Source organism: Symphalangus syndactylus, chromosome 22 (assembly GCF_028878055.3).
Source record: "Symphalangus syndactylus isolate Jambi chromosome 22, NHGRI_mSymSyn1-v2.1_pri, whole genome shotgun sequence".
Classification (NCBI taxonomy): Eukaryota; Metazoa; Chordata; class Mammalia; order Primates; family Hylobatidae; genus Symphalangus; species Symphalangus syndactylus.
This window is the reverse complement of record NC_072444.2, coordinates 11531513-11542162: the sequence shown is the minus strand read 5'-3', so window position 1 is coordinate 11542162 and position 10650 is coordinate 11531513. Positions and strand designations below refer to the sequence as shown.

At 56.8% G+C, this 10650-nt stretch overlaps 2 protein-coding genes across 2 annotated transcripts; one reads left to right on the top strand and one right to left on the bottom strand.

The window, feature by feature from the left end:
* The first annotated feature begins 262 nt into the window (after nucleotides 1–262).
* FAM110D (family with sequence similarity 110 member D) lies at nucleotides 263–3833 on the top strand. The gene is made up of 2 exons (XM_055261947.2): nucleotides 263–323; nucleotides 2411–3833. Exon 2 carries the CDS (start codon nucleotides 2491–2493, stop codon nucleotides 3304–3306), a length of 816 nt encoding a protein of 271 aa, XP_055117922.1. The 5' UTR covers nucleotides 263–323; nucleotides 2411–2490; the 3' UTR covers nucleotides 3307–3833.
* A 1169-nt stretch (nucleotides 3834–5002) lies between these two features.
* C22H1orf232 (chromosome 22 C1orf232 homolog) lies at nucleotides 5003–9853 on the bottom strand. Its single transcript, XM_055262627.1, has 4 exons — nucleotides 9306–9853; nucleotides 6926–7009; nucleotides 6717–6814; nucleotides 5003–5353 (listed from the first exon to the last, which is right to left on the bottom strand). The coding sequence occupies exons 1-4, from the start codon at nucleotides 9387–9389 to the stop codon at nucleotides 5062–5064; spliced, it is 558 nt and encodes a 185-aa protein (XP_055118602.1). The 5' UTR covers nucleotides 9390–9853; the 3' UTR covers nucleotides 5003–5061.
* Nucleotides 9854–10650: the final 797 nt, after the last annotated feature.

Genomic DNA, 10650 nt, shown 5'->3' with positions numbered 1-10650 from the left:
CTGCCTAAGTTCACGGTGCTTCCACGGCCAATCACCTAACCGGGCAGAGACTGTTTGACCATCTGTAAAATAAAGGGAGCTGGACTTGGTTCACAGTTCTCCACAGAGCAGAGACTGTGATCGGGAAAGAGTTAACAGAGGCCAGGATCTGCCTCAGGAAGGCGAGGGTTAATTTGGGGGGCGGGGGGTGGAGGCTTTCTCTGCTTTTCCTGTGGAGAGTGAGGTTTGGCTGCCACCAGAGTTACTTCTAGTCCTTGCTGTCCACTCCTGCCCTCAGTCTGGACCTGCCCAAGGACCCCTGCAATCAGGCCTCCCATGCAGAGGTGAGTGTGCCCTGAGCCCAGGGCTGGGGTAGGAAGGAACCCAGGGGCCTGAGGGCAGGGAGACTGGTGCCAAACTAGTGAGCCTAAAAGATGGCCCATGCCCAGAGCAGAAGCCTGGGGCAGAGTTGAGACCACAAGTTTCAGGACTGGGAGAAGGCAGGCAAAGGAATGGAGGGCCCGAGGCCGCCTGCCAGGCTTCTAGGGCAGGATGTCTGAGGTCCGGCCTCCAGGCTAGCCCAGAAGGCAGGGAAGAGGCTGTGGATGACAGACTATTTTGGTCCTTGTGATTAGGAACTTTTTATAGTCTCCCTGCTCAGGGCTGGGGAGAAGAGGAGAGGACAGAGGGCACCCATGGGGTCAGACAAGCAGTGCCTTCCTGGGACCTTGGAATCTGACCCACTGCCCAGGAGACTCCTTGGGAGACAGGGAGGGGGACACTGCCAGACTCTCCTTGGTTCCCAGGCCTCAACTACCCATGAGCAGACTGACTACACTAGATGCTGGGTGCAGGGGTGGGCTGGGCCTGGCAGGGTCTCTGTCCCAAGGCCTCTCACAGACCCCTTCCCCGCTTCCCTGGATAATTCTGTTCCTTTGTTGTCCCCAGATCCAAGGTCCCTCAGCCTCCAAGACTCAGGGGGAGTAGGGGAAGATAGGGGTGGGGTCGGGTGTGCAGGGCCATGTGGGTGGCCCATTCTGTTACTGCCAAGAGAACTGTCAGCTCTTGATTTACAACCCCTCATCGCTCCTTGCCCCAGCAGAAGGGAGGTGGAAAAGGGTCATGAGGTCTTAGGATAAAAAAGGGATAAGGACCCTGAGAGCAAATTTCTGGGAGTAGGAGTGCAGGTTATTAGGAAGAATTAGTGGAAGGAACTTTTTAGTAAGGCGAGGGGCCCATTTCTAACGGAAATCGCTTGGTTTTATAGCAGCAGGAATATACGCAAAATATCAGTGAGTTCTTTTTTTTCTTTTTCTTTTTTTTTTTTTTTTTTTGAGATGGAGTCTGTTGCCCAGGCTGGAGTGCAGTGGCGCGCGATCTCGGCTCACTGCAACCTCCGCCTCCCAGGTTCAAGTGATTCTCCTGCCTCAGCTTCCCAAGTAGCTGGGATTACAGGTGCGCGCCACCACACCTCGCTAATTTTTGTATTTTCAGTAGAGATGGGGTATCGCCATGTTGGCCAGCTGGTCTGGAACTCCTCACCTAAGGTGATTCACCCACCTCGGCCTCCCAAAGTGCTGGGATTACAGGCATGAGCCGTCGCGCCCGGCCTCAGTGGGAAGTTCTGATAGGCAAGTGAGAGATCCAATCTGAACTGCAAGGCAAGAAACCTGGGTGACAGAGCAAGACTCTGTCTAAAGAAAAAAAAAAAAAAAGAAACTTGGGTTCCAGTTCTGGCTCCTAACTCTCAATAGCACCTGAGCAAGCCCCCCTCCTCTCCAGGCCAGTTTCCTCTTCAGGAAATGGAAATGCAAAGGTTAAACAAGGTGATGTTTACAGTTTGGCATTCTGCGATCCCCTTGGCAGGGCAGAGTAGCTGGCAGTAGCTGATAAGGCTTGGGAACCACCTCCCTCTCCTGCCCCAATGGCCCTGCTGGGCCTGGGCAGGGCAGTTGGCTGCAATTACTGGAGGCTCCTACCCTGTGGTTATATCCCTGACCTCGGTGTTTGGGGGCGGGAAGGGTGGGCCCTGCTGGAGCCAGCCTGTGGCTGGGAGCCTTCTTGTCTTGGGCTCAAAGCTGCTGGGTTGGGAAGAGGTATTTTTTCCGGTTGAAGCCACTTTCAGGAATTGGGCCAGGACCAGCCCTGTTTCCTTTTCCAAGTGTCCTGCTTGCTGAGGCCTGCTTGCATGGCCCTGTGGCCAGATTGGGGCACCTTCAAAGGGGAATATGTTTCTAAGTGGCCAGAGAGACCCCACTTAATGTCTCTGAAGGACAGGGAAAGGGGATGGCCTGAGCCTCTGCTCCCTGGACGTGGCACCGGCTAACCTGGATGGGAGAGGGTGGCTGACTGATCCTATACTGAGGAATGCCGGCAGGAGAGGACCAGGGGCATTTCCTACCCTTCCCCTGACCTTCCTCTCTCCCTGCAGGTCTGTGAGAGCCCAAGCCAATTGCTCTTGGCCCCGTGGCTGGCTACTTATGGGGCACTGTCCTGACCAGCTCTGCTAAGATGCTCCTGGCCCCTCCCTCCACCCCGTCCAGAGGACGGACCCCCAGCGCCGTGGAGAGGCTGGAAGCGGACAAAGCCAAGTATGTCAAGACGCACCAGGTGATAGCCAGGCGACAGGAGCCAGCCCTGCGTGGGAGTCCTGGGCCGCTCACGCCGCACCCCTGCAACGAGCTGGGGCCCCCTGCATCGCCCAGGACGCCCAGGCCGGCCCGCCGGGGAAGCGGCAGGCGGCTGCCGAGGCCTGACTCCCTCATCTTCTACCGCCAGAAGCGGGACTGCAAGGCTTCGGTGAACAAAGAGAACGCCAAGGGCCAGGGGCTGGTGCGGCGCCTCTTTCTGGGTGCCCCGCGGGACGCTGCCCCGAGCAGCCCGGCCTCCACAGAGCGACCTGCGGCTTCAGGGGGTTGGGCCGCGCCCCAGGATGTCCCGGAAGCGGCGGGAAAGCGGGCGCTGTGTACCACGTGCTCGCTGCCCCTGTCGGAGAAGGAGCGCTTCTTCAACTACTGCGGCCTGGAGCGCGCGCTGGTGGAGGTGCTGGGCGCAGAGCGCTTCTCCCCGCAGAGCTGGGGGGCCAACGCCAGCCCGCAGGCCGGAACTTCGTTGCCGCCCGGCTCCGGGGACGCTAGCGACTGGACATCCAGCGACAGGGGCGTGGACAGCCCGGACGGCGCGGGCGGCGGCGGCGGCTCGGAGGCAGCGGGCTCGGCGCGGGACGGGCGCCCCTCGGTGTCGGTCGTGGAGCGCAACGCGCGCGTCATCCAGTGGCTGTACGGCTGCCAGCGCGCCCGCGGACCGCCGCGCGAGTCCGAGGTGTGACCGCCGCGGCTCCGGAGCCGGCTTCCCAGGGAGTGCCAAGGGCGGGGCTGGCCCCGGGCACGGACAGGGACACCCCTCTTCTGGCGCGCTGGGTGCCTTTGCGTAAGCCCTTCCTTCTGGAACTCAGTTTCGCGTCTTAACCTTGGGGAGGTGGGACAAGTTGTTGCCGAAGGCCCTTCCCTGCGCCCGCGGCGAAGGGGGAGGGAGAGGCCTCTTGGTCCCTGTGGAGGCCCGGTCTGGGGAGTCACGATTGGGGTGGGAGATGAGCAAACCTGCTGAATAAAGTTAAAACGTTATTTAAATGGGGAGCTGAGGAAGGAGCAAACGGGTTTTCGCGGTTAAACCCGTGGGTTTTGGAATGTGTGTTCCCGGCTGTGTGATCCTGGGCAAGCACTTGACCTCCCTGGACGCAGCGGCACCCCGCGGTTATTAAGGAGGGAGGAGTAGGGGATACAAGTATTTCAAAATAGTTGCAATGCGCATGGCAAAGTGGCCAGCATCTAGAAAGTGCTCAATAAACGATAACTGATGCGACTTCAACCGAATGAGTACTAACACTGTTGTGATCTCCACTGGCCTCCAGGTCGATCCAAACTAGAGCTGGGAGCTGGGAATAATGCGCTTTGGGAGCCCGAGGGGGCGTCTGCTCCAGAAATCTGGGCTCCATCAAATCCTAAAAGGCCCCCCATTCCCGGGGTTTTGCTGCCCCGGTTGTGGTCACTGGGTATGAAGGGCCGAGAGCCAACTTTTCGGACACAAAAAGAAGGGAACCGGGCCGGTCGCGGTGGCTCAGGCCTGTAATCCCAGCACTTTGGGAGGCTGAGGAGGGTGGATCACGAGATCAGGAGTTCGAGACCAGCCTGGCCAACATGGTCTCTACTAAAAATACAAAAATTAGCTGAGCTTGGAGGCGCGCGCCTGTAATCCCAGCTACTCGGGAGGCTGAGGCAGGAGAATCGCTTGAACCAGAGGCGGAGGTTGCAGTGAGCCGAGATCGAGCCATTGCACTCCAGCCTGGGCGACAGGGCCAGACTCCGTCTCAAAAAATAAAAATAAAAAAAGAAAAGAAGGGAACCTTTCCTGCCAGCCAGCAGGCTCCTGCCACTGCCGCCCTTTCCTGCAAGGACGCGCAAGGTCGCCTATTTTCATCACAGGTTTGCACCTCCAAGCCTTCCTTCATGCGCCTCCTTCCTTTGCCTGGGTTGCCATTCCTTTTCTCTCTGCTCTTCCTTCTCGGAGATAACGTATATTCTCCTCCAGGAAGCCTTCCTGAATGCCCCAGTCAGCCTCACCTGCTCTGAGCTCCCAAGTACAGTCCTATTTTTGGGCCTCAATTTGTCACCTTTTGTGGGACCCACTGGTAGTCTGGGTTCTGGGTTCTGGTAGTCTGGGTTCCAGTTAATCTTTGACCTTTTTCCTAGTACAGGGATGGCGCACATAGTAGGGCCACAGGCACCGTTTGTTGAATTAAATGAGGCTGGAAAGGGCGATGGACGCAGTCCTCTGGAGCTCTCCAACTTCCTGGAAAGTTGTACCTTAAATAAAAAACCCATCCCGATATGCGGGCTGACTCTGGTCATTTTCGCCTTGTATGTTTGGTGAGGTGAGGACCCCTCCAGCTGGACCCCGCCCGAGGTCGGCCCCCGCAAAAGCAGTCTTTCTGGATGCCTGGACAAAAGCACGCGGTCACACATGCTGTCGGGCCAGGATTTTTATCAGGGGTGGGAGCAGCGAGCGCGGGGTTCGGCCAGCCCGCTAGTCACCCTTGGGCGCAGCCTTCACCCTCATCTCGGCCAGTTTGTGGGTGAGGAAGCCCCACTTGAAGCCGGCCACCGGCTCGGCCTCCTGCGACTCGGAGCGCTCTGCGGCCTCCTCTGCGGCTTCGTCCGCGGGTTCGGGGTCCGGCTCCAGAGTGGGCTCGGTGCCGCGCAGCATGGACGCCGCCGCCGCCTGCTGCTGCTGCCACCTGCTGACGAACGCGTCCCAGAAGCCCGGGCCGCGCGCCTCCGCCGCCGCCGCCTGCGAGGGGGGTCGCGCCGCCAGAGGGCTGCGGGAGAGGGCCGCGGTCAGGGAAGCGGCGGAGCGGTCCCGGGCAGGAACATCGGCTGGGCTGAGGGACGAGTTTAGCGGGGGAACCTGGGCGGAGTCAGGGGCAGTGGTGAGGAGCGGGGTCAGGTGACCAGTGGGGGACCGGGACGAGGAGGAGGGTCAGGGCCTGGAGGCAAGGGGAGGGCTCAGAGGCCCTGGGAAAGGGGGCTGGGGTGGGACAGGGTCAGGGGATTAGGCGAGGGGTGTGGAGGGAGGGGACGGGGATCAGGATCCCTGGGGAGAGAATGAGGTCAGGGGTTCAGGCGAGGCTCTAGGAGGGACGCTGGAGGCTTGCGCAGGTCTGGGAAACTGGAAGGATCCCTGGGAAAGCAGGTGGGAGCGGGAGGGCTGTTCAGATCCCACCTGAAGGAAGCCCCGGGGAAAAGAGGCGGGGCAGGGACCGGAATCAGGTCCTGAGATTGAGGGAAAGGGGGACTAGGGGCATGGGAGAAAGGTGGAGCGACGGGAAGGCCTAGAGAGGCTTAGGGGAAAGCGGGGGACTCAAGAGAGGTGCGAAGATGTTGGGGGGAAGGGCAGTCACAGAGAGGTGATAAAGCTTGAAGTGGAAGCCTCAAGTCCAGGAAGTTCCTTAGGGAACTGGGGATGGGGGTGGGGGGAAGAATGGAAACCTGGGGGTGGGAGAGGCTGATGGGTCATGGGGACCCTAGGAGAAAAGAATAGGGTCAATGGTGAGAGGGGGATGGGATCAGGATGGAGAAAAGGCAGAAATGGAGAATGTGCCAGAGATAGAGCCAGGAGGGAGACTGAGTTCCCAGGTCCCACCCGCTAATCCTTGGCCTCAAAGACCTTCTAAGACAGTGGTTCCCTAAGCAGCATGCTGCAGGGCCCTGGGGGAGCTTGCTGAAAACATGGCTAGATCCCCAAGGCTCTGCCACACCAGCGAAATCCGAGTCTCTGAAGGAGGGTCCAGGAATATGTTTGTGACACGCTTCCTTGGAGGGTGAGGGTTTAGGCAATACTTGAGAACCTTTGAGCTGGATCACCTCCTGCAAACACCTAAAGGTATTTATTCTCCGTTCTTGGATTTTAGAGAGATGGCCCCTCCCAAGTGGATGGGTCGTGAGAGCCCATAAATACCTTCTAGCACCTCAATCCCAACAGCTGGTCAATTCCTCCTGAGATTTACCCTAATCTCCCAGATATGCTGATTTGGCCTGTTTCCTGCTGAGAGAAACAGAAACAGCCTGGGGCTGCCCCTCCCCAGCCCTCAGTGGTTAGAAAGACAAACCCGAAGGAAAGGAATAGGCAGAAGGGGGACCTCAGGCCCCTTCCAGAACCACCACAAACACACACGCACATACTGGTCAGCACAAGGCTCTGGTGGCAGCAGCTTATCTTCATCTTCTTTGTTAAACAGAGATGACATTGTCAGCCAGCCTTTCACCCCGACCCCCTGAACCTAGGAAAGGGGTTGGGAGTCAGGGAGGGGGCCCAGCACAACCTCCCAGGACTCCACAGAAGCCTCTGCCAGGCTGCCCAGGGTTGGGGTGGAAGAAGGGAGAATACTCACCCGGCGGGCCAGCTGTGACATGGGATTGAAGTTCTCCTCAGTTGATTCTGCTGTCTCAGACTCCACTAATGCTGGGTTCTCCCTCTGGGACACAAGAGCCCCACACAGCATGAGAGAGGCTAGCCTAGTACACACAGACCAGGCACCCCAAATCCCACAGAACTAAACACACACCTATACACTCCACAGATCCACAAGGGCACATGGGAATGCATACAGGTACACCTGCAGAGTAAATCCCTGCAGACACCCTTTTTCTTGTGTGTGTGTGTGTGCGTGTGTGTGTGTGTGTGTGTGTGATGGAGTCTTGCCATGGTGTGCAGTGGCGCGATCTTGGCTCACTGCAACCTCTGCCTCCTCCCGGGTTCAAGTGATTCTCCTGCCTTAGCCTCCTAAGTATCTGCGCCTACAGGCACCCACTACCGCCCTGCCAATGTTTGTATTTTTAATAGAGATGGGGTTTTGCCATGTTGGCCAGGCTGGTCTCGAACTCCTGGCCTCAAGTGATCCTCCCACCTCGGCCTCCCAAAGTGCTGGGATTACAGGTGTGAGCCACCAGCCTGAGCTGCAGACACCCTTGAGCACACACACCTGCCCAACACAGACACATCCGTATACACCTAAAAGCACGTGGACATGGGCATGCACTCTGATGTAGACACACACCTGTACATGAGCATGCCCCCACATGGCTACAGCTCTTCACCTGTACATAGACATACATGTTGTGAGGTACCTATACAAGGACACACACAGTTATACCATTCACGCCTGTGCACTTATACAACCACAGACAGCTGCACAGAGGCCTATCTGCAACACACAGAACCTCTCCACCCAACCACAGATACCAAAACACATATACCATATAAACATAACACCTGCAAATATCTACACAGAGGCATGCAGGCATAGACTGCTACCCAAAATGTTCACACCTGCACATACACTTTCACTGGGGATTCCACCCAGACACTGATCACACCAGTTACCCACCGACATTTCTGCACAAGCCCAGCCTTAGACACCAACCGTTTCTCCAGACATTCAAGAATTCAAACCATTCCCCGCCCCTCCAAACCGATTCCTGCCTCTGCCACATTTTGTGTGATTGTGTGACTGCCACTTATCACAGCCTCCAGACACAAGACTGTCCCTGGTTTCAGAAACTTTGCTGTTGTTGTTGTTTTAAGACAAAGTCTCACCTGTCATACAGGCTGTAATGCAGTGGAGCCTTGACCTCCCTGAGCTCAAGTGATCCACCCACCTCAGCCTCCTGAGTAGCTGGGACTGCAGGTGTGTGCCACCATGCTTGTCTAATTTTGTATTTTTTTGTTGAGATAGGGTTTCACTATGTCACCCAGGCTGGTCTCAAAATCCTGGGCTCAAGTGATCCTCCTGCCTCAGCCCCTGAGTAGATGGGATTATAGGTGCCCACCACCATGCCCAGCTAATTTTTGTATTTGTAGTAGAGTCAGGGTTTCGCCATGTTAGCCAGGCTCGTCTCGAACTCCTGACCTCAGGTGATCCACCCTCCGTGGCCTTCCAAAGTGCTAGTATTACAGGCAGGAGCTACTGCACCTGGCCTGTTTTTTGTTTGTTTGTTTGTTTGTTTTTGAGACGGAGTCTTGCTCTGTCACCCAGGCTGGAGTGCAATGGTGCGATCTCAGCTCATTGCAACCTCTGCCTCCCAAGCTCAAGCAATTCTCCTGCCTCAGCCTCCCATGTGGCTGGGATTACAGGCACACACTGCCATGCCTGGCTACTTTTTTTGTATTTTAGTAGAGACTGGGTTTCACCGTGTTACCCAGGCTGGTCTTGAATTCCTGAGCTCAGGCAATCCACCCGCCTCGGCCTCCCAAAGTGCTAGGATTACAGGCATGAGCCACCGTGCCCGGCCCAGCCTGTTTTTTTGTTTGTTTGTTTTTTGTAATGTCAGAACAAAGCATGGTCTAAGTATGGCTTTGATCTGATGTTGCTACAGTGATCTTTCTAGTACAGGCGTCACTCCCCCTACCTCTAGTAACATGGGGCTCACTACATCACTCCTACTTCTGCTCCCATTAGAAAGTTGTGTCCAGCTAAGTGTGCCCATGTGCCTACTGCCCACTGGTCCTAGAAGAATCTCTTCCATGTGGCAGCCTCGAGATCTTTGGAGACAGTGGCCACTCCTCCTATGGTCCCTAAGTCTTTTCTTCCTCGGTTTCCTTGAATGTCCTGGCTTTCTGATGCTGTACCATGCTCTTTACCATCCCCGAATGTGCCATCTGCACAAATGTGGCCCCCCCACCTCCAAGCCTATCCTGTGCCCCACTTCATACTGCTCATTCCTGCTGCCCCTCTGCACATGCTCCACCCAGCATGCATGGATAGCACCCACCTCCTCTGCCAGGTCTTCCTCAGATTCCCCACTCAGGGTCTGTAGCACTTTGGACTTGTAGGTTTTCCAGAAGGCCTGGTTCATGGCTGCAGGGGGAAGGGGCCTGGCACACAAGCACAGGAAGGTGGTGGCTCAGTGGGTACCAGTGAGTCTGGCTCTGGGAACTTGGTGAGGCCAAGAGCCTGTCCGAGGGATCCAGTGACTTCATTAAAGATGCACCAGCCTCCCCAGCTGGCACAGTGCCCAGGAGGTGAACCTGATCCAAAGGAGTCAGGGGGTGGGGGATGGAACAAGCTTCTGCCACCTTAGCCCCTTGTCTTGACCCATATTGGCCAAGAATAATGAAGACATCTGTCTCTAGAGAGGCTTTCTTCCTGGGCCTAGGAGTACTTGAGTTGTTCATCTCTTAGCATGGCTCCAGGAAAATCTTCTTCCATTCACAAAATCCTGAGGTCTGGGACACACACTGGAGCCTCTGTGACTGTAGTCGTACCAGTTGTGTCCTCAGCAGGGCTCCACCCTGTGTCCCTACTCAGCCTCAATGAACTGGAGCAGGAAGGTCCACAGGCCCCCAGTGGGCACCTTGGGCTTACATTTCACTCCTTTGTCTGGGCTGGAAACTGATTCCTCTCCCCGGGGATACACGTGCCTGTCTCCTTGTTTCCTGGCAACAGACTCCAAAGAGCTGGAGCCCCTGAATTATTGCTAAGCTCCTCTGGCCCCTTCCAGCTGAGTTGGCTCTGGCCAGCCTGGGAGGCACCAGGCTCCTGTGAATGGGGAAAGGCCCTCTAGGCCTCTGCCCACTCTGAGCATGCAACACCTAGGCCTTTGCTGCCAGCCCACCTCTGGGATCCCAGGGCTTAGAGAAAGGAGGCAAAGATGGAGAGGTCCTTCTATGTGTACTTGTGAGAGGAACTGAGCCCTCTGGAGTCTGGTTGCCTGAGGACTGCAATCTCTGGGGAGGAACAACACCCTTCACGGATTTGGCTGGGGTCAGAGAGAGGATGGAGACTCAAGGGAATAACGGGAGCCCGGAGAAGTGAGGGCTTTTTCAGGGACTGAAGATACCTCGGGAAGCCCTGGTGGGGCTGGGATTCCAAACTTATTCACTCTCAGTCATTTACTAATTTATTCATGACACAGACATTTATCAGTGCTTTCCAGAGATAAAGCATCCCACCCCCACCGCGGAGTCCAAGGTCTGGGAAACAGGAAGGGATGACAGGCGCACAGGTTGGCACTGATACTGGTTGGGCCAGGCCAGGGAGAGCAGGGTAGCAAGACGGCCCCGAAACCCCCAGGGGCACGCACCACCCTGCGCCTCCCCAGCGAGGGCGCGCGGGGC

Coding starts and splice junctions, on each gene's coding strand:
- FAM110D (XM_055261947.2), top strand. CDS start 2,491: ATGCTCCTGGCCCCTCCCTCCACCCCGTCCAGAGGACGGACCCCCAGC.
- C22H1orf232 (XM_055262627.1), bottom strand. CDS start 9,389: ATGAACCAGGCCTTCTGGAAAACCTACAAGTCCAAAGTGCTACAGACC. Junction 7,010..9,305: donor AGGAAGACCTGGCAGAGGAG/GTGGGTGCTATC, acceptor CTTGTGTCCCAG/AGGGAGAACCCAGCATTAGT. Junction 5,354..6,716: donor CCAGAGCCTTGTGCTGACCA/GTATGTGCGTGT, acceptor CCTCTCCCGCAG/CCCTCTGGCGGCGCGACCCC.